Source organism: Asparagus officinalis, chromosome 4, assembly GCF_001876935.1.
Source record: "Asparagus officinalis chromosome 4, Aspof.V1, whole genome shotgun sequence".
NCBI classification, from domain to species: domain Eukaryota; kingdom Viridiplantae; phylum Streptophyta; class Magnoliopsida; order Asparagales; family Asparagaceae; genus Asparagus; species Asparagus officinalis.
Window position 1 is genome coordinate 26,414,333 of NC_033797.1, and position 26,302 is coordinate 26,440,634.

At 33.8% G+C, this 26,302-nt stretch overlaps 1 protein-coding gene across 1 annotated transcript; it reads right to left on the reverse strand.

The window, feature by feature from the left end:
• Positions 1,565–25,581, reverse strand: LOC109837022 (trafficking protein particle complex subunit 4). Its single transcript, XM_020405102.1, has 4 exons — positions 25,287–25,581; positions 10,637–10,709; positions 10,394–10,562; positions 1,565–2,008 (listed from the first exon to the last, which is right to left on the reverse strand). The coding sequence occupies exons 2-4, from the start codon at positions 10,694–10,696 to the stop codon at positions 1,812–1,814; spliced, it is 426 nt and encodes a 141-aa protein (XP_020260691.1). The 5' UTR covers positions 10,697–10,709; positions 25,287–25,581; the 3' UTR covers positions 1,565–1,811.

Genomic DNA, 26,302 nt, shown 5'->3' on the forward strand with positions numbered 1-26,302 from the left:
TACAAATAAGAATTATCCACTGACTTCGAGATCTTCTTCATTCCTTCAGAGATTAATTGCTTCAGTGTAAATTTGGTATCATGAAGATGAAGAGAGGGGCGCGTATAACTTAACATATATATATTAACTATAAGTTAGTTGTTAAATTTAACAGACAGATATTAACTATATGACTTCGATTTTAAGATTAAAATTAACATCGTATAATGTTAACCATACGTGTTAATTTTGTTGTAACTTTAGAAAATAACCATTATAACCAAAGGAGACAGTTTTTGGAGGTAGACTAGTGATCGTGCAAGGAGGAGGAGAAGATGGAGATGGAGGACTGGGGGAGGACAAATGATGGTAAAAGTGAAATCGAAAAGGATAGAGAAGAGAAGGGTATGAAAGTGGAGATGAATTGAAGGAGAGATGAGGGTGAGTGGAATAGGAAGGAGGGGCGAGGATGGAGGTGATACGGAGAAGAGAGGAGGGAGGAAAATGAGGTTAGCTAAAAGAGATAGGAAAAGAGAGGAGGATGAACAGTGGAGAGAGGAGGACAACGTCCAAGGGTAGAGGAGAAGGGAGGATGATATAGAGGAAGGAGGAGAGGAAGAAGAAGATGAAGGATAGTTTAGAGATGAGAGGAAAAACTAAGTAGATGAGGGATCTACCGCATGAAAGTTCTGTATTTGGGGCTAAAGCACATTGAAAAAAAGGTGCATGGACTGAAGCACATGAGACTTCTAACTTTGGAGCCTAGGCACAATTTTTCCACCCAAAAATACCTTTATTAAGAGTATGCATCTCTAATTAACATGTATTAATATATATAGAAGAATAAACTATGATACAATAATGTAACTAGAGGGGCCTATTTGAAAAAAGGGCAACATCAGATTTTGTGAAAATCTTTAAATAAAAAAAATCAGAATTTGAGGAAAAAAAAATCCTGAATTTAGTCGAAATATGGACTTGAGATTTTGTGAAAATCCTGAAAAAGTCTACTGTTCTTTTACTAGTGCCGTCATGCTTTTTCAAAGGCATATTTCTATGGTTTTTCTAATTTTTACCAGTAACTGAAGAAAAGGTATTCACGTATGACATAGAAGTAATAATACATATACCACCCAAGTGGATCGAGCCGAGTTGATAAGCTACCTATGAGTAGAACATCACAATTCGACTATCATGGAAAGCACTCACAGAAAATTAATCTCTTGAAATACCCGACGTGCATTAAGTGGTGTCCCTTAGCTACGCTCAGGGTTTGATACCCATGAGTTCCCTCATCAAACCCCAAAAATAAATAAAGAAATAATAAATAAAATAAAACATATACCTTGAGCAAAAACTGAATAGGTACCTTTAAACTTTCAAAGAATATTGCAAAGTTAACCCGTTGTTTCAAGCATCCAAACAACTCTAATAACTATATTATTGTAATAATTCAAATCCTATAATTTTCTATTTTCCTAAGTACGATACAACAGTTAGTATACAAATAAAACTTAAATAATGGGACAGTAGTCCGCATGGCCTTATGATCTTGTTTGAATCCACAATGCAGGACACCATGATGTTTTGTAAATAAAACAACAAATTGGGTGGGAAAAAAAACAGTTCATGTGCACGCTACAAGAAAAGCTCAAGGTACAAATTTCTCAGGAAATAAACATGAAAACAGATAATTCTTGGAAGAATGAGAAAAATGTAACAGACTAGTAAGCGAGCATCCTCCTTTTAACATCAGTTACCCATAAGTCTGAAGTACAAGCCAATTTGGAAAATTGAAATTAACATTAAGATAATAAGACAGCAGTAATAACTTACCGCCCTAACAACGAGACTCGATCCTTTTGGATTACTTGAGTAAGATTCAGATCGAAGAGTTCACACCGGATTGGCATTTCCATTTCATAGAAAGGATTCTTCAGAACATAATCAGTGTACAGCTCGTAAATTACTTTGAGCAGAGCTTCCATGTGAAGCATCCCAGGCTCACAAACTACAAAAAACTTTGTTCCTGCAGAATGCATGTAATATAAGTTTCACCATGTATGCCGCAATATAAAGCCAAACCCTAACTGAGAAGGAAGCAGATGCAACAAATATTGAACACTGCAAACCAACTCGAACAAGAGACAGGATAAGGTAAAAGGAAAATGTGAATAAGAAACCAATGTGAATAGTGATTGTATTTTTATGATAGCACTTATAATCATAGTCAAACACGCTAATATTTGATATGAATGTTACAGCTGTATTCAAAATCGATAGGCTTTACAGTGAGTACATAACACATATTCAACTATTTCTCCAATATCCATCTGCCACTTAGTCTATCTGTTATGAGACCTCTCACATTATAAATCTAAGTAGTACTCTCATTTTATCCTTCTTAAAGCAGGCCTCCCCTTTTCTGCTATGAAAACAAAGGTTCTCTACTCTCTCTTCATTACAAGATCCAAGTTTGTCCTCCACTTATTGAGTGGTCAATAAATATGCAGGAAAGCATGCAAATGAAACTACAGGCTGAATGCTTGACTTAGTGCCAGAAAGAATATAAAATGACTATATCAACCAAATGGGATTATTGAGGCTGATCAAATTGTTTACTAACATCCTCAAAAGAACAGAACTCTTTAGTGAAATGTGGTTACTATTATCCATCTCAAGCCACAAATAAAATAAAATAAGAAAGAAAAGTGCAAAGTAACTCTCAATAGCAGACACAATGTATGGTGTACTTAGTCTCCTAAGATATCTTTGAAACTAGATATGGAATTTGTCTCTAACAAACCAATGCAATCGTGTAAACACAGCTATTTTTTGTGTAAAAAAATGTATTCTATTATTATCACTGCACTAGATTAAGTTACCGTTCAATGATTAGTACACTTTACCTTAGCTAGATTCTACTTTGACCTCTAAAGATAGAAGATAAATCCAACAACATAATTCCTAGTGGAAGCTGATATACTGAATGAATCACAATTTCTATTACTATTGCATTCAAGAGAAGGCGTCGCAGATCAAGAATAAACCATGCTCATTGCAAAAGTGCAGGGTAATTATTATAGCAGGCATTCAATCGGATGAAAAGTCTAGTCTCCATCCTTTTATGAGGAAAGCCTACGCAAAATTTCATTTTAATGAAACCTGCGCTTCCTAGAGTAAGAAGCAAAAACATAGAGCTAAGGAGGGAAGAGCGAAGCAAAGTAAACTTACTACATCACAATTCATTTGAAGCTCCGCTCTTTAGAAGTTTTATATTTTTCATATGGCCTATAATTCCATTTCTACAACCAGCCTCAAATTTTTTCCTTTCCACTGGAGACAACTTTTTGGTACCATGCCATAGTTCTTAATCCCCTTTTCACCCTTGCTTTTGTGGCGTGACAGGCCAACAGGCCTCCAGTTTCGTTAATAAAACCTCTCTTCAGGATGCTGATGCAATAATATCAAACTAAATATACAATTACAACAAGCTAAATGGAATATTAGTAGAAAAGTTTTATGTATCGGAAGATAGTAAAGCTACAAGGTTCCCCGCATTACTAGACTACTAGTATTATCGTGCAGACACCTAATGAGTAATGTCAACTATATTATATTATATTTGTGGCTTGTATAACATAAAGCACTCCCTGATATGATAAGAGTAAATATTTCACCTTTCACACAATGAAAAGATGTCTAAATGGGCTCACTATCTTGTAAAAATGAGATGGATACACCTTCACAATCCTGCTTGACTATCTTAGCTGAGGTAATATTCACGTAGATTCACAGGCAGTTTCTGATTACAAATGAGATAGTTCATTCAATGTCTGCACAGGCTATTCTTAACATATAGACTTACATCTAACATTACCTATATAACTCAGGCAGGTTGGCTGGTTTAGCGGATCATGTGTGCAGACCCCCTTGGTGGAACAAACTCTCCATAATTGACTAGATCCCAGCGGACATGGGTTTAGAACATACAGACCCGAATATTATATGCCTCAAAATTTCAATTTTCCTGCTCAAGTGTTCAGGTTCAGATTCTAATCACCACCTGTCAATCGAAATTAAACAAAATGCTCAACTCTCGACAAGAGTCGTCGACTTAACTAATTCATACACATAGATAGAGAGAGAGGAGGAGGACAAAAAAGCTAAACCAGCGCTCTTAACACTTGGAACTTAGTTAAGAAATTCTTAGCAGTTCCTAATTCAACCAAACTTGGTTCGTAAAACAAAGCTAGAAATTCTTTGGTTTCTGCTTGTATATGAGGTTAAGCCAGTGAAACCAAGGGTTGTCCCAAAAGGTTTCAAGAAATTCCAAAATATGATACTAAAGCTTGTTCACTATGAAATATAGTCAATGGTTCTGAGAACTCAACTTCAGCTCTAACTTGCTTGGCATTTTTCCTACCGGAGATGCCTCTGACTCTAATAAGCCTACCTTGCTTCCACCTATCATTTTCATCTCTCTCTCTCTCTCTCCCCCCTATGATTTCTTCCTCTCTCTTCTCTCCCTCCTTTCTTCTCTTGATTGATCCCTACACCCTCTTCTTCCTTGCTCTGAGAAATGTTCTCCAAAAAGATTACAGCGTATCTCCCTCCACTTGTATTGCAACTCAGTTCCAAGAAGGCTAGCTCATCCTCCAACGCCTGTCTTTATATCCTTATCTTGAGTTGAAATAAGACACCAGGTAAGACCCAGTAAAACCTGCTGGTGACTTACGCATTTTTATGACAAAAAGTATGGGTTCGAAAAAACAGAAAAGAGTAGCAGAGGGGTGAAGATTACAAGCTATGTTACCCCGACACGTCAATCTTGGTCCCGCACCCGTGTCGGGTACGTATTGGGTGCGGATCCGCACCCAAACGGTAGGGACACAGCAAAAAATTCACTCGTGAGAGGAAAAAAAACGCACCTGAAATTTTGAAACGGAGGACGAATCAGGCGCTATTTAAGCCCAATAACCCAAGCCCACTTGAAATAACTTATCCTCTGAAGCGATTCTGCCTTTACCACCTTCGAACCCATCGACTGAAGCGACGACCTCATTCCTCGACGACGAATCCTGCTCCTCAACGACGAAATCAAAGCCTCAACGAAGCAATTTCAGCGCCTCGACGACAAATCCTGCTCCTCGAGCACGAAATCAACTCCTCGACGACGAAATCAAAGCCTCGATGAAGCAATTTCAGCGCCTCGATGACGAGAGAGAGAGAGAGAGAGAGAGAGAGAGAGAGAGAGAGAGAGAGAGAGAGAGAGAGCGCCTCGATGACGAGAGAGAGAGAGAGAGAGAGAGAGAGAGAGAGAGAGAGAGAGAGAGAGAGAGAGAAGATGGGGGTTTACTGTTTTGGGATGAGGGAGGGCTGAGGAGAATGAGAAATAGAGAGGGAGGGAGGAGACGGCTATAACACAGCTGGTGATTGAATTTCAAAGTGGGGCCCGCTCTTTCTTTCTTTCTTTTGAACAACTATAACACCGCAAGGTTTACCGGTTGACATTTGGCTTCCGGTTTTAGTTCAGCTGTGCTCTAAGTAGAGGATTGATCGAGAGTGGATTTTAGAGTAAATAAGTGTGAGGATATAATAAGATTGAGATTGACCAGGGATTAGTTGTTTGTTACTCTTTCGGATTATTTTCAATTTAAACATTTGCTCTATTTCATTATTCATCCATTAGTGGTAGTAAAGAATATAGTCATTTCAGCCATTGGATTTTGAAATAGATACTTATTTCGAGTTAATTGAGCTATATTTAGTTTCTTATTTATAATCTCCACTTTACATAATAAAAAATATGAAAATGTAATAGGAATTTAATTCAATATTGATCTAAAGTGAATTATTTTATATACATACAGTCGTGTCCCCGTACCTTACTTTTTACAAATTTGCTGTGTCCCGTACCCGTACCAGTATCTATGCAACATAGATTACAAGAGAAGCAGGATGAAGAATGCATAGCTTAATTCTTTATTGACTGAGATTTTGAAACTACTTGGAGATGAGATAACAATTGTCCGGAATTGTTTGGGAATGTAGAAATTGTAAAACCCCAATTTTAGGAAGAAATTTGCGTTCTTTTGGTTGTCTTATGTGATGTTTTAATATATTTGATGGTCAAACACTCTCATATTACATTGAAACCTGTCAGAGTTAATTCACTTATGTAAACTCATGTTCACGTTAGAGCAACTTGAATACCTTTACATGCTGTAGGGGAACTTTGCTAGACTCATATGAGAATGTGTCTTCTAATATTGGATGTTCAATGATGATTTGAATCCTAACATGAAAATCAAGCCCAATCAACATATTAGAATTTGTGCTTAAAGCACTTGATCGAACTCCTAGAACGATACTGCCACAGGATGCATGGAGAAATATCAAACATGAATTATGATAGCACAATATAGAGTTCATATTCTCGTCCACAGGATGTATGGATAAAAATCAAACATGAATTATGATAACGCACAATCCAGTTCATATTCTCGGCGACCGGATGCATATACAAATATCAAACAAGAGTTCAATCTTAGATTTGAGCTCAGAGAGTAAAACTCACAACAGAGTAAGTCTCCAAAAGAGAGAGAGAGAGAGAGAGAGAGAGAGAGAGAGAGAGAGAGAGAGAAAAAAAAAAGAAGCAACACTATAAATTAAAGATAGCGGCCAAAGGAAATGGATATGGGAGTGATATTGATCAACCTTATCCTTATGCAATGAACAGGTGATATTATCAGTCATAAATCTGTCTAAGGGTGGTTGTTCCATTGTAAGCATTTCATTCTAGTTATAGATGGCATGTTCCATTAGCAGAGAAAATAAAGAAGATTATACAACACAAAGGGCAAGCTATTTCTTATCTGCAGTGAGTCTTTGAGTTATATGAACTTATTAGCATGCTTCAAACTTTTTGTACTTAGCAAGCTGATTTGGTTTTCAAAATTTTTACCATAAAGAAATGAAAGATTACATTAGTTTGTACAGTTGCATATAAAAGGAAAGCATTCTCATGGTCGAAAGATTATACAAGTATTAAAGAAAATGAGAAGATGCAGTTCTTTTCACACAAGCTACACCTCAATAATATCTTAAAAGGAAGCATAACATATGACCTCATGGACAATTCACTTTGGACATTTGTTATGCCTCCTCTATCAGTGAATCAACCACTGTCATTGAGGGACTCCAAATAAATGGAATCTAAACCCGGATTAGTACGCGGACAATCATGAATTGGGTTAACAAATGGAGCTTGGAAAGCAAAGCATTTTGAGTTGAAGGAAGACGCGAAAAGGGGCACCAAAGAAACCACCCTAAAGCCCAATTATTGAAAGCCAACCTTCGGTCATAGAACATGAGGAGGCAGATGGAGTACAGATTAAGAATTTTCCTCAAAGATGTATGGAGGCATATGAATCACTCGTGGGTTTAGGGGTAAGAATGGATTTTTAGAGGCTTTTCATTTTTTCCAAGGATGCACACCACCATATGTTCTTTTCGCCAGTAACAACTGAGAAGAGGTCTGCATGGTCGAGTGAGCTTTGTGTGCGTGTGTGTGTATACGGAAATATGATTCTAAGGAGCTACCTTAAATTGAATCTAATGATGCACCTTGAAAATTACGTTATATGCAATCCCTTTAGTTATTCCACTTCGTTCATTTTGATCCATATTTTTTGGATGATGTATAAATAAAAAACTAGTCATGTTGGATTGTAGTTACCCATGCATCAGATGATTGTAAACTTAACGATTTTACGACAATACACCTAAAGAGACACTGAAAAATATGTGTTAGAAGTTTTGAAACATCCTGATTTTTGTTTTATGAATTTCTTTAGACATTTAAATCATAATGAATGGAGCGGATCGTCCATTAGCATAACCCAATCCATGCATGTCCTTAAATTCAATCTAAGATGGCTTCTTAGAATCATATTTCCCATATATATATATATATATATATATATATATATATATGGGAAAAGTGATTCTAAGGTGACACCTTAGATTCCCACCTAAGGACACGGCCTAAAATCACATCATTCCCTAATTGTTTTTTCCGATCCGCTCCGTTGAACTTGATCTACACGTTCTTAAACCTAAACACACCAATTTTGGGGTGACCCCGTCGTGTTTTGACCCTTCATCCACTCGCCGCAATTTTAACGGTTTCGAATGAATAGAACTTTTTGCACGGCTCAACGAAGGGTCAAAACACGACGGTTTCACCCAAAAATTGGTGTGTTTGGGTTTAATAATGTGTAGATCAAGTTCAACAGAGCAGATCGCAAAAAAACCATTAGGGAATGAATGCTGATTTTAGACCGGTCGCTTAGGGTGGGAATCTAAGGTGTCACCTAGAATCACTTTTCCATATATAATATATTATATATATATATATAATATATATATATTACACTATTATATATATATATATATATATTATATAATATATATAGTGAAACTTGTGTCAACTTAAGGATGATAGGGAATATTGTGTCCTACAAAGAACTTTTACCCACTGCATATTGGCTAGGATCCATGTATTATATAAAAAGATATTTATATTAATAAGATGTGTGGCTACAAACTTTGGTGGACATCACTTACAGTTGATAGAGAGTCCTTGCACTCTCTCTCTCTCTCTCTATATATATATTATATATATTTATAATAATATAATATATATATATATATATATATATATATACTATATAGAAGAGGAGAGAGAGAGATATGAGTATCTTGGTTAACAAAGGCAAAAAAATATTGCGTTTGGTAAGTGAGTGTCTACCATTCTCATCCACTCCCACACCGCATGTGAATGTGATCCCCCATTTGAATAGAGTGGATAGAGAATGATACACCCTGCACTAACGCAAGCACAAAAATTTTGCTTAGGTACAAAGCATACCCATATTTTGCATATATATAATATAATATATATATATATATATATATATATATATATTTACTTTGATCTATGTGTCCTACCAATGTTCCCAACTTGTGTGTGTATGTAGAATAAGAACATTTCAACCATCTAATCTGACCAAACCAAGTTACTTAATACATGTAGTTTTAAAGTAACTGTAATTTTTTCATAAATTAAATGACAAAAGTCAAGCCAAATCAAATTTCAAACATAACTATAGACTAAAATACCAAATTGGCCTAAATAGTGCCACCTCTTTACCGCTTTGGCCTAAAAAGTGATACTGGCGACAATTTGACCTAAAAAGTAACAAATCAGCGACAAATAAACCTTTCCGGTCACTAGAAGCGATTTTTAAGCAAGAAAATTAAGAGATTTTTATATATATCCTTCAATTTTCTCATATTTTCTGATTTAACCCCTCAAGTTTTAAAATTTGTAAAAAGAACTCTCTCCTTCCCTTCCCACCATCTTTTTCCTCATCCTTGTCATCTCTTTCATTCTTTTTTTTTTCCCATCGCCACCATTCTCTTTCCTTTTTTCACATATCCTCGCTCTTAAGGAGATTGATATTTTAATGTTTAGAGGATGAAAGCGGAGTAGGAACCAAGGAGGAATAGAGAGTGCAAGAAAAGAAGAGATGAATGAGGTTAAGATTTGTGGTGGAACATTTAATTTTGGGTGTTGGGAATGGGTGAAGCAAGTAGGAAGAGAGTGAGAGAAAGGAGGAGGAGAAGAGGAGGAGATGTTGAGGATTTGGAGTAAAAGAGATTGGAGGAGATAAAAGAAGTTAGAAAGTAAGTGTTGATCCATGAAATAAGGTAGGAGAGGGAGTGAGGAAGGTTAGGGTGTAGGAAGAATAAGGGAATAGAGAAGATGGTGGGAAGGAGAAAGAAGATAGTGAAAAAACATGATGTTTTTTTCACAAATTTCAAAAATTTAAGGAAAGAAGATGGGTTATTTTAAAAATCATAAGAGATTGAGTGGTCTATATATAATTTTTTTTTAATTTTTTGCTAAAAAATAACTCCAGCGATCAGAAAAGCCTATTTATCGTCGATTTGTCACTTTTTATGTTAAATTGTCGCTGGTGTCACTTTTTAGGCCAAAGTGGTAAAGGGATGCCACTACTTAGGCCAATATGTTATTTTAGCCCATAATTATAGGATTACATCCAGCGAATCAGACTAACGCACAGTATATTATTTACGTGATTCATATGCAAGTTTTGTTGCTTAAAATTTCTGAAAATTGATGCAGAAATTTAGCAATTGTCTAATTATTTCCATACCAATAGGCTATGTAACATAATCGAGATTGCTAAATATAATTCATTCAGTTCAGTCCTAAAAATCCTCAAGCAATTCCAGTACCATTTTTAAATTTCATTGCAATTCAGCACTGATCTACATCAATTAAAAGCATTATTCAAAAATTTGACTTGGATTAGATGGAAACCTGTGAGGGATTGGAAGCAGTGGAGATCGAAATTATCAGCCTGGAGGAGCTCAACCCCATTGCATCCGACGACAGGCGACAGCTGCTGCGAGATAGCGTGCATCGAATGCCACAAGCTCGCAAGCCTCAAGCTATCGTTTGTGTCCATTCTCCCCGTCGATCCGTAATCCTTTCAAATTTTGGTCCAATCTCTTTCAAATTTATTTACAATTAGCAAAGAAAAAAGAGGGGGTAATTAATTACCTTGTAAAATATGAGGCCACCGGATTTGTTGATGATGAAGAGACTGTAGATCGCCGCCATGATCTCGTGTCTCCTGCCATCAACAAGGAGAAAAAAATTAGAACAATCAATTGTTGTATATCATTGAGGCATTTTGAGAATCTAGGGTTTATGAATTTTTTTTCAAATTACTAATTTTAGGGTTTTGACTGACTGATTGCCCCAGGGAAGACGACGTTACACTGAGTATTTGTTCCCAGTCCCCTCACAAAAGTAAAAGGTTTTATTTCAGCACATGCGCTAATTTCACCATTTTGCAGATAAGTGCTTCGTATAGATGTTTTTGGCACTGCATATCCAAATGGTTTCTTACTTTCTTTCTTCTTGCAAATTATGGTTTTGGGGTTTATTCAATAGATCAAAATTTGTAGTATCACAAACTTTAATTTAACAATATATGTAAAAGGATATTAAGGACATAAAACAGTTGATTATTAACTAACAAGAAAAGAAGTTTTAATCTTCGAAAAGATTTAGTTCATTTGATTACAGTTAACTATAAGTCATCGATTCTCTCGTCAACTACTATAGTAAATTTGATGGTCCTAGTTTTATGAAAAGGTTCCCCAGTTCATCCATTTTATTTCTTGATTATTTCTATTCCATGTGATATGTGATGGTACAATATGTTTTCAAATTATATTTGAAAAGAGTGGCATCGCACACATACGGAACATGGAGCATAATAATTATGCATGCTTACATATAAAAATTACAGTCACTAATAGATTCCACATCTATTCTTCTATACAAATGGGAGGTTACAAGAATTATTGTTTATGCTACAATAATTCTCTCTCCTCTCCCAATGTATCCACATCAGCTCAAATTTCAAAATTCAAAACACCCCTATAATTCTCTCTTCTCACCCCGCTCCTCATCTCCAGACTCCAATCGATTCCTCGGCCTCCTTTCCTCCTCCCCTCCCTCCGCCACCTTCTCCGGCGGTGGCGGCGGCTTCGAGTTCGACGAACCGACACAGATCCAAATCCTAACCCTAGCCCAAGCCCAAGCCTAACTCCAAGCACCTCTATCCACCACCATTCCCCTCTAAACCCTAGCCCTAACTCCAGCCCAAGCAGATCGCAGCGGATTCCTTCGACGATCGAGGAGCATCTTGAAGTCGATCAAAGAGGAATGCCCTTAGGAGAATCTTCCCAAGCATCTCCAGTCCACACTCTCCAACAAGGACGAGTGGCATCGGAGGTAAATTTCTAAGCTCAAATTCTAAAAAGTAGCAGCGGATTCCGATCGTCGATGAGATCACCACCGTCTCCGAGAAGGTCGACGGCGTGGATCCAATCCTCCCGCGCATCCAAGCCCTAAAATTAGTAACCCCCATTCTCTAAACCCTAATTTGCTCCTTTCTAATTTTCCTTTTTTGAATTTTTTATTAAATTTTTTTTGGCAAACGGAACCGATACTGAAATCGCTGCCTCAAACTAAGGGCAGCTTGACTGATATCTTAGTTGCCAGAAAGCCCTCGATTTCATCCTCTGCTCCTTCAATTTTAGATAAATGATTTATAAATTTACCATCTTTGTTTATTCAGTGAAGCGCCCAATTTTGTTTTGTTGATGAAGCCCTAATATTGTTCACTGTATCTATTGAAGTAGACAAGAAAGGTTAAATTGCAGATAATCCCTCATCTAGGCCTTCACTTGGACTTACGATTCCTAAATTCTCATTTTTAGAAGGATAAATTGCAGAAAATAGTTGAAAGGTAATAATTGTTAATGAAGTTCTAGATATGAGGGGTTATGTGCAATTTAACCTATACAAATTTTGAGTAAGCAAAGCTAATAGGTAAATATGGCTACAAGCGAACTTTGCGTTGTTTACAAAAAAAAGGTCTATTGAAATGCATTTTGATTTTTTGTGTGCTTACAAGAATAATAAGAAGAAAGGTAACATCTTTAGACAATAAAAGAATTCACAAATTTGTGCTGTAATAATTTACAAGTAATAATTATATACTTGCCGAAAAGGAATCTATCTGAGATGTTTTACTGCCCAACTCTAATCTGACTAACATAGTTTTGCAAACATCCAAAACTACTAATCGGCAGTGGATTATTTTCTGCAGTTTATAAATACAAGACGCGCTGAAAGTTCAAATCATAAATTTTGTGTGACAACATGGAAAGTATAATGATGATCACATTTTATTACAATTTTATGCCCTCATTATCTATTCTATATGAATAAATATACCACTAATAACTGTTTTTATCTTTAATTACAGGTTAATAAAGAATAAATCTCAACTTCCCATCTCTCAACAAAAAAGCCCATTGATTAAATGAAGAAATGATTCAAGAAGCCAAAGTGAAATTTTCGAATTTGTGAAGGCCCAAAGCAAAAAGATTACACAAGGGAAACAAGACCGGATGCAAACAAGATTGGATTTTTATGCAAAGTTGGAATGAAAGGGACTTAAATGCAAAAATGTGGATTTTAATGCTTTGAAGACCGAACTTTGGAGTTGTTTGCTGGACTTAGAGAATTTTCACAAGGGAAATGTGGACTTGATGGGCCGGATTTGTTTTGGCTTGGAAATCATGTGGATTTGTTTTGACTTGCTGCATCTTTTTGAGCCTTGGATGAAAATCAAATGAATATTGCTACATATGGGCCGGTTGTTTGAATTTGCTGCGGATTTGTTTTGAAAAATCAAACGAAAACTCCATAGTTGCTGCAAGTGGGCCGGACATGACAAATGAAGCATTTGGGCTTCATTTATTTCTTTGCTGCAGATCATTTTAAGAGGCCGGACTTGTTAATTTTGAATGGAGGCTGGACATGTTAAAAATCAAGTGGACTCTGCTGCAGAAAATCTCCAAATTGGTTGGGCCACGATTTATCAAATGAAGCTCCACGAATTTAAGTTTGAAAATCAAATCAATTGGGCCTCTTATGGTAGAGAAGAACAAAAAGCAAATTCAATGGTGGAGATTGTGGCTTGGGGCTCAAGACAAATCCAATGGCTCATATTCATTGAAGATTACTATAAATAGGGGTAGAGAGTGAGAGGTTAAGGGTGTGAAAATTTTGTAAACTCCTTTTGGAGAGGAGGGCTACTCTTAATTGAGAAGGCCTTCCAAAAATTGTAACTTTAGTTGCAATTAATAAAAATAATTTTTTCCTCTTTAAATTTGTTCTTTCTCCTCTTTGTTGAATGATGAGGATGGAGATGAAGAGCAATTTGAAGGTTTGCATTTCTTTTCTCTTTTATTTCTTTTTAGTAATTTCTTTATTATTGCTTATTAGTTAGATTTAAATTCATGCTTGTAGTGTAGATTTATTTTCTTGTCTTTTTTATTTCTTTTTGCACTTTAATTTGTAGAATAGATTTATTTTCTCGCATTTAATTTTTGTAATATATTTTGTAGTGTAGATTTTTATTTTCTTTGTAGTTAGATTTATTTCTTGTTCATAGTTTAGATTTTTCTTTTCTTTTTATTTTTGTAATTAGTTCTTTTTCTTGTTTTTATTTCTTAAAGATGTGAATTTAATTCTTGTAGGAAGTTTAGAATTATATGAAACTAGTCTAATTTCCTTTATATTGTATGAATTATTCTCTTGCACTTAAAATGTTCATGTTTAGGATAATCAACTAGAGAACTAATCGGTAGAAGAAGAATTTGATAATCTATGCTTATCTTAAATGGTTTGATAGGTTATGCTTATGAATTCTAGGATTATTATCATGTTGTTGTTCTTATCATGAATAGTAATTTTAACTTAGATGATAATTTGATAGGTTACACTTTCCTTAAATGGTTTGATAATCTATGCTTAATAAATCTAAGTTGAAATATGATAAAAAGAGAATAGTTTATATTTTGTAATTGAAATTGGTTAGTGGATTATATTCTAGATTTCTTACCTCTTTTGAATCCTTCATCTTAACTTTCTTAAATTTTCTTTTCATTTTTGGTTTTATTTCTTGATTTTATTAATTCATATTTCTTGCCTTGTGATTTCATTTATTCTTTAATTCTTCCTTCTCTCCTCTAAAATTCAATTTATTATCTTTTGCATATATTCATAACAATCACTCAACAAAATCACATTCACACTTATTCTTTATTCCTAATTGTCACGCACAAAATATAAGAACCAAGTTTAATAATCTCTTAAAATCACCTTCTTCGTGGGATCGATATCTTTTTATACTATAACTTGATAAATTGTGCACTTGCAATTTTGGTACATAATTATGCCGCATCAAGTTTTTGGCGCCGTTGCCGGGGAAGGTGCTAAAATAGGATTTTATTAACTTGATTCTTTAACTTGTGTATTTTTCTTGTGAAGGAACCGCTTGGAGCTTGAAAATCTTGGATTGAAGATCAAGAATTTGGAGCATTGCTTTCGGGTAAGTCTTCTTTCTAGTTTTCAATTCCACCCTCTTTAGCTAGCTTCACAATTAGAGACAATTAGGATTTAAAAAAAAGATTTTATTTTTGTTGACCATAATAAAATCCATCTTTCACTTAGATATTAACTAACAAGATAATAAACTCAAACAATTTTCCCCTTCTCACTTTTGATTATTGTTGACCATAATTAAAAAATATAAAGATTTTCTTTTTATCATCCCTTTTAGTCGCTTTTAATTTCTAGGGTTGCATTTCATATAGTGTAGGAATTCACCAAAGTGATTGTAGCACTTGATTTGGCACACACTTAAATCATTCTTAAGGGCAAAACCCCAATCAAGATAAGGTAAGGGATTTCATCACCCTTTCCTTAGCCCACAAATCACTAATTCCTCACTTCACAAATCCAAGCCTTCTAAAACTCATTAGACGTTGGCCCCTAAGGATTCGAGCTCAATAAGGAACAAGAAATCCTTAAGTGAACGGTTTAAGTTTTCTCAGAATAGTTGGTGTCTAAGGCAAGGTTTAGGGGTTGCGTAAAGCGCTCCGCAAGGAAAGAGGTACTTAATTGATCTTTGATCACCCTCTAGTACTATCCTTACCTGGCTAACTACCTGGGTAAAACTTTGATCTTTTCACTGTAGGAATTTTTGGTTAGGAGCTGGTCTAGTGGAGTTAGGTTAAACCCTAGAGTTAGAGTTGATTGAAAAGTGATTGCCTTGATTTGTTTTAGTTAGGATTTTTCTTTTTCTTTATCTTCTCATATAAAAAAAACTAATTTTCTTTATTTCCTTCCTTTAAAAAGAAAAAAAAATAATTTTCTTAAAAAGAAAAAAAAAACTAATTTTCTTTCTTTCCTTAAAAAAAAAAAAAAAAAATTTGGTGTATGCAATTTTTGGTTCGGGATAATTTTCATCGCTTAATCCGTGTTGAATCAATTCAAGAAATGGCAAATCCACCAGTTCTTCAGATATGTGTTACCCCACCAGAAATGCAATTCCATCTTGCATAAGACTCCCCGAAGTAAATGGAGCAAATTTCGAGCTTAGACCGCATTTCATTAACATGCTTCCCAAATTCCTAGGTAATGAAACAGAAGATGCATATATATTTATCTCGGAATTTGAGGAAGTATGTATTATGATAAAAATGAGAGAATTAACCGAAGATGCGACTAAGCTTAGATTTATTCCATTTGCTCTAAAGGACAAAGCTAAAAAATGGCTGTATAACTTACCGACAAATTCCATCTCAACTTGGGAGGAATTTGTCACCGTTTTTCTCAAGAAATTTTTCCCTATCAATTAGAATGTTTAAATATATCAAGGAAAATCTGTTATTTACTAACTTATTTAACTTGGCAAGTTGATCGAATTTTGTGGGTATATTCACTGCAAACCCTCACAAGACTACAACTCGTCCACTAGGATAACCTAGGGGTTTAAAGGCTTATTGTATACGCTAAATACAACCGCGATTCCTGCGAAAGTGAGTTAGAATTTTCTTTTTATTTCCTTTGCTAGAGGACTAGCAAAAGTTTAGGTGTGGGGGTATTTGATGATCATATTTTATTACAATTTTATGCCCTCATTATCTATTCTATATGAATAAATATACCACTAATAACTGTTTTTATCTTTAATTACAGGTTAATAAAGAATAAATCTCAACTTCCCATCTCTCAACAAAAAAACCCATTGATTAAATGAAGAAATGATTCAAGAAGCCAAAGTGAAATTTTCGAATTTGTGAAGGCCCAAAGCAAAAAGATTACACAAGGGAAACAAGACCGGATGCAAACAAGATTGGATTTTTATGCAAAGTTGGAATGAAAGGGACTTAAATGCAAAAATGTGGATTTTAATGCTTTGAAGACCGAACTTTGGAGTTGTTTGCTGGACTTAGAGAATTTTCACAAGGGAAATGTGGACTTGATGGGCCGGATTTGTTTTGGCTTGGAAATCATGTGGATTTGTTTTGACTTGCTGCATCTTTTTGAGCCTTGGATGAAAATCAAATGAATATTGCTACATATGGGCCGGTTGTTTGAATTTGCTGCGGATTTGTTTTGAAAAATCAAACGAAAACTCCATAGTTGCTGCAAGTGGGCCGGACATGACAAATGAAGCATTTGGGCTTCATTTATTTCTTTGTTGCAGATCATTTTAAGAGGCCGGACTTGTTAATTTTGAATGGAGGCTGGACATGTTAAAAATCAAGTGGACTCTGCTGCAGAAAATCTCCAAATTGGTTGGGCCACGATTTATCAAATGAAGCTCCACGAATTTAAGTTTGAAAATCAAATCAATTGGGCCTCTTATGGTAGAGAAGAACAAAAAGCAAATTCAATGGTGGAGATTGTGGCTTGGGGCTCAAGACAAATCCAATGGCTCATATTCATTGAAGATTACTATAAATAGGGGTAGAGAGTGAGAGGTTAAGGGTGTGAAAATTTTGTAAACTCCTTTTGGAGAGGAGGGCTACTCTTAATTGAGAAGGCCTTCCAAAAATTGTAACTTTAGTTGCAATTAATAAAAATAATTTTTTCCTCTTTAAATTTGTTCTTTCTCCTCTTGTTGAATGATGAGGATGGAGATGAAGAGCAATTTGAAGGTTTGCATTTCTTTTCTCTTTTATTTCTTTTTAGTAATTTCTTTATTATTGCTTATTAGTTAGATTTAAATTCATGCTTGTAGTATAGATTTACTTTCTTGTCTTTTTTATTTTCTTTTTGCACTTTAATTTGTAGAGTAGATTTATTTTTCTTGCATTTAATTTCTGCAATTTATTTTGTAGTTTAGATTTTTATTTTCTTTGTAATTAGATTTATTTCTTGTTTATAGTTTAGATTTTTCTTTTCTTTTTAATTTGTAATTAGTCTTCTTTTTCTTGTTTTTTATTTCTTAAGATGTGAATTTAATTCTTGTAGGAATCTTAGAATTGTATGAAACTAGTCTAATTTCTTTTATATTGTATGAATTATTCTCTTGCATTTAAAATGTTCATGTTTAGGATAATCAACTAGAGAACTAATCGGTAGAAGAAGAATTTGATAATCTATGCTTATCTTAAATGGTTTGATAGGTTATGCTTATGAATTCTAGGATTATTATCATGTTGTTGTTCTTATCATGAATAGTAATTTTAGCTTAGATGATAATTTGATAGGTTACACTTTCCTTAAATGGTTTGATAATCTATGCTTAATAAATCTAAGTTGAAATATGATAAAAAGAGAATAGTTTATATTTTGTAATTGAAATTGGTTAGTGGATTATATTCTAGATTTCTTACCTCTTTTGAATCCTCCATCTTGACTTTCTTAAATTTTCTTTTCATTCTTAGTTTTATTTCTTGATTTTATTAATTCATATTTCTTGCCTCGTGATTTCATTTATTCTTTAATTCTTCCTTCTTTCCTCTAAAATTCAATTTATTATTTTTCTTGCACATAAATCAAAACAACCACTCATCACAACACTTATTCTTTTATTGTCATGCACAAAATATAAGAACCAAGTTTAATAATCTCTTAAAATCACCTTCTTCGTGGGATCGATATCTTTTTATACTATAACTTGATAAATTGTGCACTTGCAATTTTTGGTACATAATTATGCCGCATCATATAAAATAATACCTTTATGTGAGGAAAGTAGGAATAGCTAAAATGTGTTGTGTTTTGTTTAAACTTGGCTTTTAAAAAAAAATCTGCTTCCCTTGGTAGTCATTCTCTTCCCGTGTCATGTAACACTTTTGTCCTAATATTCCAGAAATCCCTTTGTCATGTTTACTACTTGGAACACTGATTGTAACGCGTGCATTTGTGAGAGGTTGACGTCGAGAGTATCCGCGAAAAAAAATAATGGTGTTGTGAATTAAACAGTGCTTGAATTAGACCGTGACTAACGTAGCTTTAATGGGTTTTGTTTGTTTTTTAATTAAGGAGTGGAGAAGTTGATTACATTGAAGATGATAATGGGTGATATCAAAGCATCCTCTGGGTTGATTACAATTACGGAATGGTAATTTTATTTCTATGTTGGGTTTTAATTTTAAATGGATCTTTACATGTATTAATGCTCTCAAAAAGATCTCTATTGTGCTAATTTTCAATATCTTTTTGTTTAGATTTTTATGTCTGAGAAATTTAGATGTTGACAATGTCTGTTTGGTTACATTAGGATTATTATCACTTTCATTTATATTCTAATCGAAATCGAAAAGTTTAAAATGAGGCAAACTTTAGGGTGTCTGAGATAAAATCAGACTAAACTTTGTGGTATTTAAATGCAAGGAACTCATTTTAATTCATCTAATGTTGTATGATTGTTATGTTGTAATATCCACTAATTTGCATTTATATTTGTAAGTGGAAAAAACACAAATAAATGAAGAAAAATGAAAGAAAAAATTACAGCAACACAGACTGCTAGGATAAATGAATAAATGTTTTTAAAAAACTATGAATAATTTTTACATAATTGTTATCTATATAGTAGCCTAGATAATACCGAACTTGGATTTTATATGTGATTTATACATGTCCAGTTTATACTTTTCTTCAAAAGATTACAAGTAAATATGTAAATTTTTTTATGGATTACAAGTAATTGCAGGTTTAAAATGCAAGTTGAATGAATAAATGTAAATTTTTTATGGATTACAAATATGTGATAATACCGAACTTGGATTACAAGTAAATGCAGATCTACTATACTTGGTCACAGTTAAAAGATATCAGGTGCATAAATGCAGATCTACAAATATGTAAAAAAATTTATGTAAATTTTTTTATGGATTACAAATATATGATGTATATTTGTAGTTTTTTTATCATACATTCTGATAGAACAATTTTATGTATATTGAAGTTCTACTACAATCATCAATACATGTATAATCTATTACTATATACTAAAGGAGAAGTCTGGTGCATTTTAATTTGCCACTTGACAGCTAATTACAGATTTCACCTTTCATAATCTCTAATTATAAATTATTTTATTACTTTTAATCGGCTTTCTCTCTTTTTATTCCTAATAAAAGCCTTGAATATTAATTTCCTTAAATATTAATATTTATTTTATTTACATTCAAATTTCACAATTATTACCTAACAATCTGTTAAGAATGCATAAATTCCAATTTCATTGTTAGTTCTAATGAAGTTTCTTTTTATATTGGTTTGTTCACAGCTTCTTTCATCTCTAATTCCATTGGGGTTTTGTTCAATAAACTCTCATTCATGCATAAGTTAGTAATGCTAATGGAACATTCATAGCAATTGCAACCTCTCACATTCCAAACGGATTAAACAGTGTCTCTAAGTGTTCCTATTGGAACATTCATATTCATAGCAATAATCCCTTTTTTCTTCATTTACAGTATACATTTGCAATTTATTAATGGTATTTTATAAGAAAAAAAAATTTCAAGCCAAAATGCATTAGTAATTCATCAAGGTATCTTATAGATTTTTCGTGTTGTTATTGAGTATACAACAGATGCTGTAGCAATAGAAAGTAAAGGATTCAACACAACGGTAACAATTCAGACATCAATTAAAAAGTTCTAGCTACAAGTTCCACCAATTTCATACCTTATGAGTTGTTATTAGAGTTTTAAAAAGATCCTACAAGTATGACATTCATCATTTTTTTTCCTGATATGTTGGTATTAAATGAATTTTTTGCTGTTACATATTTCTTTTTTATTGAATAAAGTTATTGAATAATCGTCTACCATAAATATGATTTCCTTTGAGTTTGTTGTCTTTACGAATATGATATGTACCTTTAGACACAAGAGAATGCATGATCCTGCACACTCTAACTTGGTCTAATTATTATATGAAAAGTCTCTATGTGCAGTGCGCATAATACTAGAAATTGTTAAAAAGGATCCAAGAACTTAAATCATCAAAAGCTATTATGAATTACTTTGTTTCTTTATATATGTACAAGGACTTTCCATTTATATGATTTATTAACAGAATGAAGCTGCTTCCTTCACTGATATTATACTTCAAAGTAACACGCCACTTTATATGAAATCTTAAAGTCTACTAATCATGCATGTCAAACCCCATCAATTATTTCATAACATGTGAAGATGTCCCTAAATGCATATAGATGTTGGACATTCAACTGAATATCTCTGAATTTCTCGATAGTACATTAAACATGTAGAATATTGTTTAGGGTAATATAGTGTAACATAAAGCAACCATTTTTAGTTCTCAATAAAAGATATCAAAATTTAGCTATATTAGAAACTCACTTTCTCTTATATTGATGATATCAAAGAAATCAACAGTATTTGATATATTGTATTGTTAAGACTATAGCTTGCCACTGCAAGCAATATGAAGACTTACCATCGACAAAGTATTACTTTTTCTCATAAAATTTGAATTTTGTGATATGAGTTTGTTTAAATTTCTTAAGATTATTGCATGGTGAACTTTATTTCAGAAGATATGGGAGGCTATTTTTTTACAGCTAGAAGTATCACACACAGTGTAAAGATGTATGGAGATCTTTGTTTATACGCCAAATTTTTTGTTCAGAAGAAGGAGAAAGATGTAAAAAGTGAGAGGGATGGAGGAAATTTATTATCAATAGTTATTATATATTGCTTGATGACATTATATCTAACACTTGATCTTTTGAACTTGCTTTAGGCATATAAAGAAATTCATGCTCTTCAAGGAAGAGTTGGAAATATGCCATGAAGATCTCGAGAAGTTTAATTACCAATTACTTACAAAGGTAAGTAGATAAACTTATAATCCCTGCTATTTTATATTCTTTCTCTTATTTAAAACTCAAGTTGAAGATTTTGCTAGGAATTGTATTTTTCTTTATTATTTATTATTTATTATTTATTCTTTTTAATATGGACTGTTAGCATTTTCTTGATTTAAGAGAAAAAATGTGAAATGTGAATATGCATTTTTTCTTTATTTAAGTTTTGTGAGTTCGTGGAGCTATCATGAATTATACAATACATGTTGCAGCTCCGATGGATTATAAAATATATGTTACAGCTATAGAATGAAAAGGATTGAGCAAGCCTATGAGAATTTGATCATCAATTATGAACTTATAGCTGCAAGTTCTAACATTTTCATATATACAAATTTAACTAAAGTGTCATGCGTTTAATTATTCTATTCAAATATTATAAATTATTGTAATTATTTGTTATTCAGTTAATGTTTCATAGTTATTAATAATTTGTTGGCAATAAGCCCAGAACTGTCTAATATTAGAATATTACCAAGTTGATTCGATCCACATTTTACAATTGTCAAAATTTTTTGCTAATATTCAATCCTATTCCTAAATAAATAGACACATTTATACTGAAATTAAGATGAGTGAGAATGATGATCTCATTGTAACTATTTTAGGCTCCTTTATTTTAATTTTTATTATTTCTAATTTAGTGGTTTGTAAATTCTAACATTTTGGTGCTAAAAGATACTAAAACTTCATCATAGTTGAATTACTTAGACATGCTCAAAAGGAATTTTGTAGTGCACAAAATGTGAGTGCGTTGAAAGAAGAATTAAAATTGAATTTGACAATTCAATTTACTATAATAAAAAGGTACAATTATCATGAAGTTACCTTATATTTTCATGTATCACAATGTCTAATCTATTGATTTTAACTATTAAATGATGATCGGGAATAATTGAGTTTCCGTTGGTCGTATGCCAAGATTTTGTATTATAAACAGAGTTGTTGAAGGGGAAGTTAAAACGTATCGACATGAAAATATATATAGTCATAACTCCTCATCCCATCGGAGTGGTTGATCCTTAAATAAAATACAGTTTTTACTCATTAATGTGGAAAAATTCTCTTTTAAAAACTAAGATTGTTCCTCATTAGTAGTTTCAATGCATTTTAATTCAAGAAGGTGCTGCAAATCATGTCCATGATTGTTCTCCTTTGTTTCTATCTTCAACATTGATTTAATTTCTTAATAGGAATCCTTTTTGATCAATTTCATCAGTTATGAAGTATGAATATCACAAAAAATTTATGTGCAATTTGATTGACTATGTCAGTTGTTTTTTTCCAACTCTCTCATGACAATCTCAATTGTTTCAACTCTTTATCCTTTAATATGTAGCCGAGCTTCTCAGAAATCAAAGACCTCACAAAAGCAATCCTCAGAAGAAAACCATGTAATAGGAGGAAGAAATATTGCTAATTATTTGGAGGTTTCATTTCATTTGTTTTTGTATTCTTTTTGTTTACTAAGTATTAAAATGCTTTATACTCCATTTTTTTCTTTTAGGAACCTGAACCTTGAGCATATAAACTGATATATATGCCATAATTTTATATTCTTTTGCCATAATTTATGTGCTAATTTAATTTTGATACGAATGATATTCCTTTTTTTTTGTTGGCCAGGTTTCGGTTTTTAGGCTTCATGGTCTTCTCATCAATCTAGCTGCATCCTTCTCAAATCAGATTTATGTTGTTTTCCAAGTAGAAGTTGAAATTAGAATAAATCGAATATTTAGATACCCATGGTTTCTTATTACTCTTAGAATAATATCATAACAACTTTTATTTAACTATGTTCTTAATTAACAACTATGTCTTTTAATGTTGTTCCTTTTCTACTATAATTCCTACATATATAAAATTTAAAATTTTAGATTTTCTTCTTTTGGCTTTGGCATGTTCCTTGCAATTTGGTTGCATTAATAATTAAGTATATCCAAATCTGTCTCTTTTATATTTTGCGACTAATGTTAAATGATTGTTGATGCTATGTCTTATTGCGGAAAATGCAATCTCGTTATCAGTATTCTTTGGAGCCATGACTTTGAAACCTGATGCTGCAATCTTTTATCCTTAATGACTTCAACTAACTCATCAGTTGCCACGTTGTATGTCATATCTTTAAGACAGTTAGATGTTTGTGTTTCGAGCCATCAATCTCCTAAGAATCAAAGTGTTATACTTTCAAGTTCAAGAATCAAAAACTCAACCATTACTCTCTATTAACTAGGCAATAAGTCACAATAGACATGTGTGCCTATCAGCACAAGGGAATAATTTATAGCAATTTCATGTACGTGTCATATGGGAAATTTGTTTAAACATAAAGTTTAATATGCTTTATGATTTTAATTGTACAATAATAATATGTAATTAAAACTAAGAGGAGGGGTGTTTCAAGTGCAATGATAGAAAAGAGGCGAGGGTCGTGCTTGGCACGAGGTACATACTAGTGGTTTCTACATCAAAAGAGAACTCTTTAAGTAGTAAACATGTAAGGAAAAATATGACAACGTGCTAGAAAATAATGAAAACACCTGAGGTAAAATATGCACTTGATATTATTAGGATATATACACTAAAATCGCGATAACGCATAGCGTAACGCTTACCTCCGGTTAAGTTACAATAGCGATAACGCATAGCGTAACGTAGGTTAAATAATTTATTATTATTTAAATAATTTATAGATATATAACATTCAAAATAAAAAATATGAATAATCATCGCAATTCTCAATTTCACAAATCAATATACCATCAACAATATAAGAGACGGCCAAGAGATAGCATATATGCATTAAATAACCATCGGATGTCCACAGAGGCTTCAAATAGACAAGGTGAGTTATCTTTAAGGGGTTGTTTGGATTCATTTTTTAGATAGGTAAAATGGGGGAAAGCTATCAAAAATGTCAGCTTTTTCGCAGCTTTCCCCCAAAATCACCTTTATAAAAGGTGATTTTGGGGGAAAGCTGCGAAAAAGCTGACATTTTAGACAGCTTTCCACCCTTTTACCTATCTAAAAAATCAATCCAAACAGCCCCTAACTTTATCATGTTATCTATTACTTAAATAAATAAGTTATCAGAGATATGGATGATATCTTATCACATTTAGATATTTCAAATTTTCAATAGAACGATATAGACTGACAACAAAATAATTGTTTGATACTCAGCGATAAATGTATGCAGGAGACATAAAATAACAGCTGCGTATTAAACACCATTCACGATTCTAATCAGTAGCAAAGAGAAAAGCTTTGATTTGAGCTCCAAAATAGCAAAAAAAAAAAAGAGGAAAAAAAATCCAGCTTAAAACACACAAAGTTCCTAAAAATAGACCTTGCAGGAAAAGTGTCATCTTTTTCTTCAAAAAAATAAAAATAATAACAGTACCAAGATGAAATTTTTACCTGATGGCCGGAAAACAGCTGGTGGTATTCTTGCGAGCGAGTGGTTTTCCGATGGAGAGGATGGGATCAAGATTTGGGAGTGAAGGAAGATGGAGGCGATCTCTCCAGAGTGATTTTCCGCGGGAGAGAGAGACCGCCGCGAAGCTGTTACGTTACGATGGAGAGAGAGAGAGGGAGATGGAGGCGATCTCTCCAGAGTGGTTTTCCGATGTGGGGAGAGAGAGAGAGAGAGAGAGAGAGAGGGAGATCCAGGAGAAGGGGAGGGCTTCGTCCGCGTTCAAGAGAAGATGGGAAGCGACGGGTTAGATCTGAAGAAAGAAAAAGAAATTTGGGCAAATTTTCAAAAACAACCCCCTTTCAACATTTAATCCCAAAAAACGACCTATTTTGCATTTAATTTCAAAACCCGACTGGTTTCAGCCCTGGCGCTGAAACCATGTCGGTTTTTGAAAAAAAAATTCCGCAACTTCACGGGAGTTGAACTCTCGTGAAGTTTAGCAGGTTTTTAACAATATGCTAAAACTTCACAAGAGTTCAACTCCCGTGAAGTTTGTAACATACCAAAAGCTCCACGTGAGTTAAACTCTCGTGGAGTTTCAGTCCATTTTCCAGAGAGCCAACTCTCGAAAAAAATTTGACTGCAACTCCATGGGAGTTCAACTCCCGTGGAGTTGTAGACGCCTATTTAAGGCCCAACCCCGTATTCACTCATCCCGCACCCCTCCTCACTCGTTCCCAAACCGAAAACCCTGACCTCTCTTAATCGGTCCCCACCGCCACCAACTCCGCCACCGCCGGTCCCCACCGCTGTCGCCGAATCCCCCCTGCTGGCGGTCATCATCCTCACCGAAGTCATCATCCTCTCTCACCCGTTCCCAAACCGAAACCCTAACCCTCTCTTCACCGTTCCCCACCGTCGCCGGTCTCCACCGCTGTCGCCAAAGTCCCCGCCGCCGGCGGTCATCATCCTCACCAGAGTAGATTGTTCTCGCCGCCGTCATCGCCGAAGATTACCT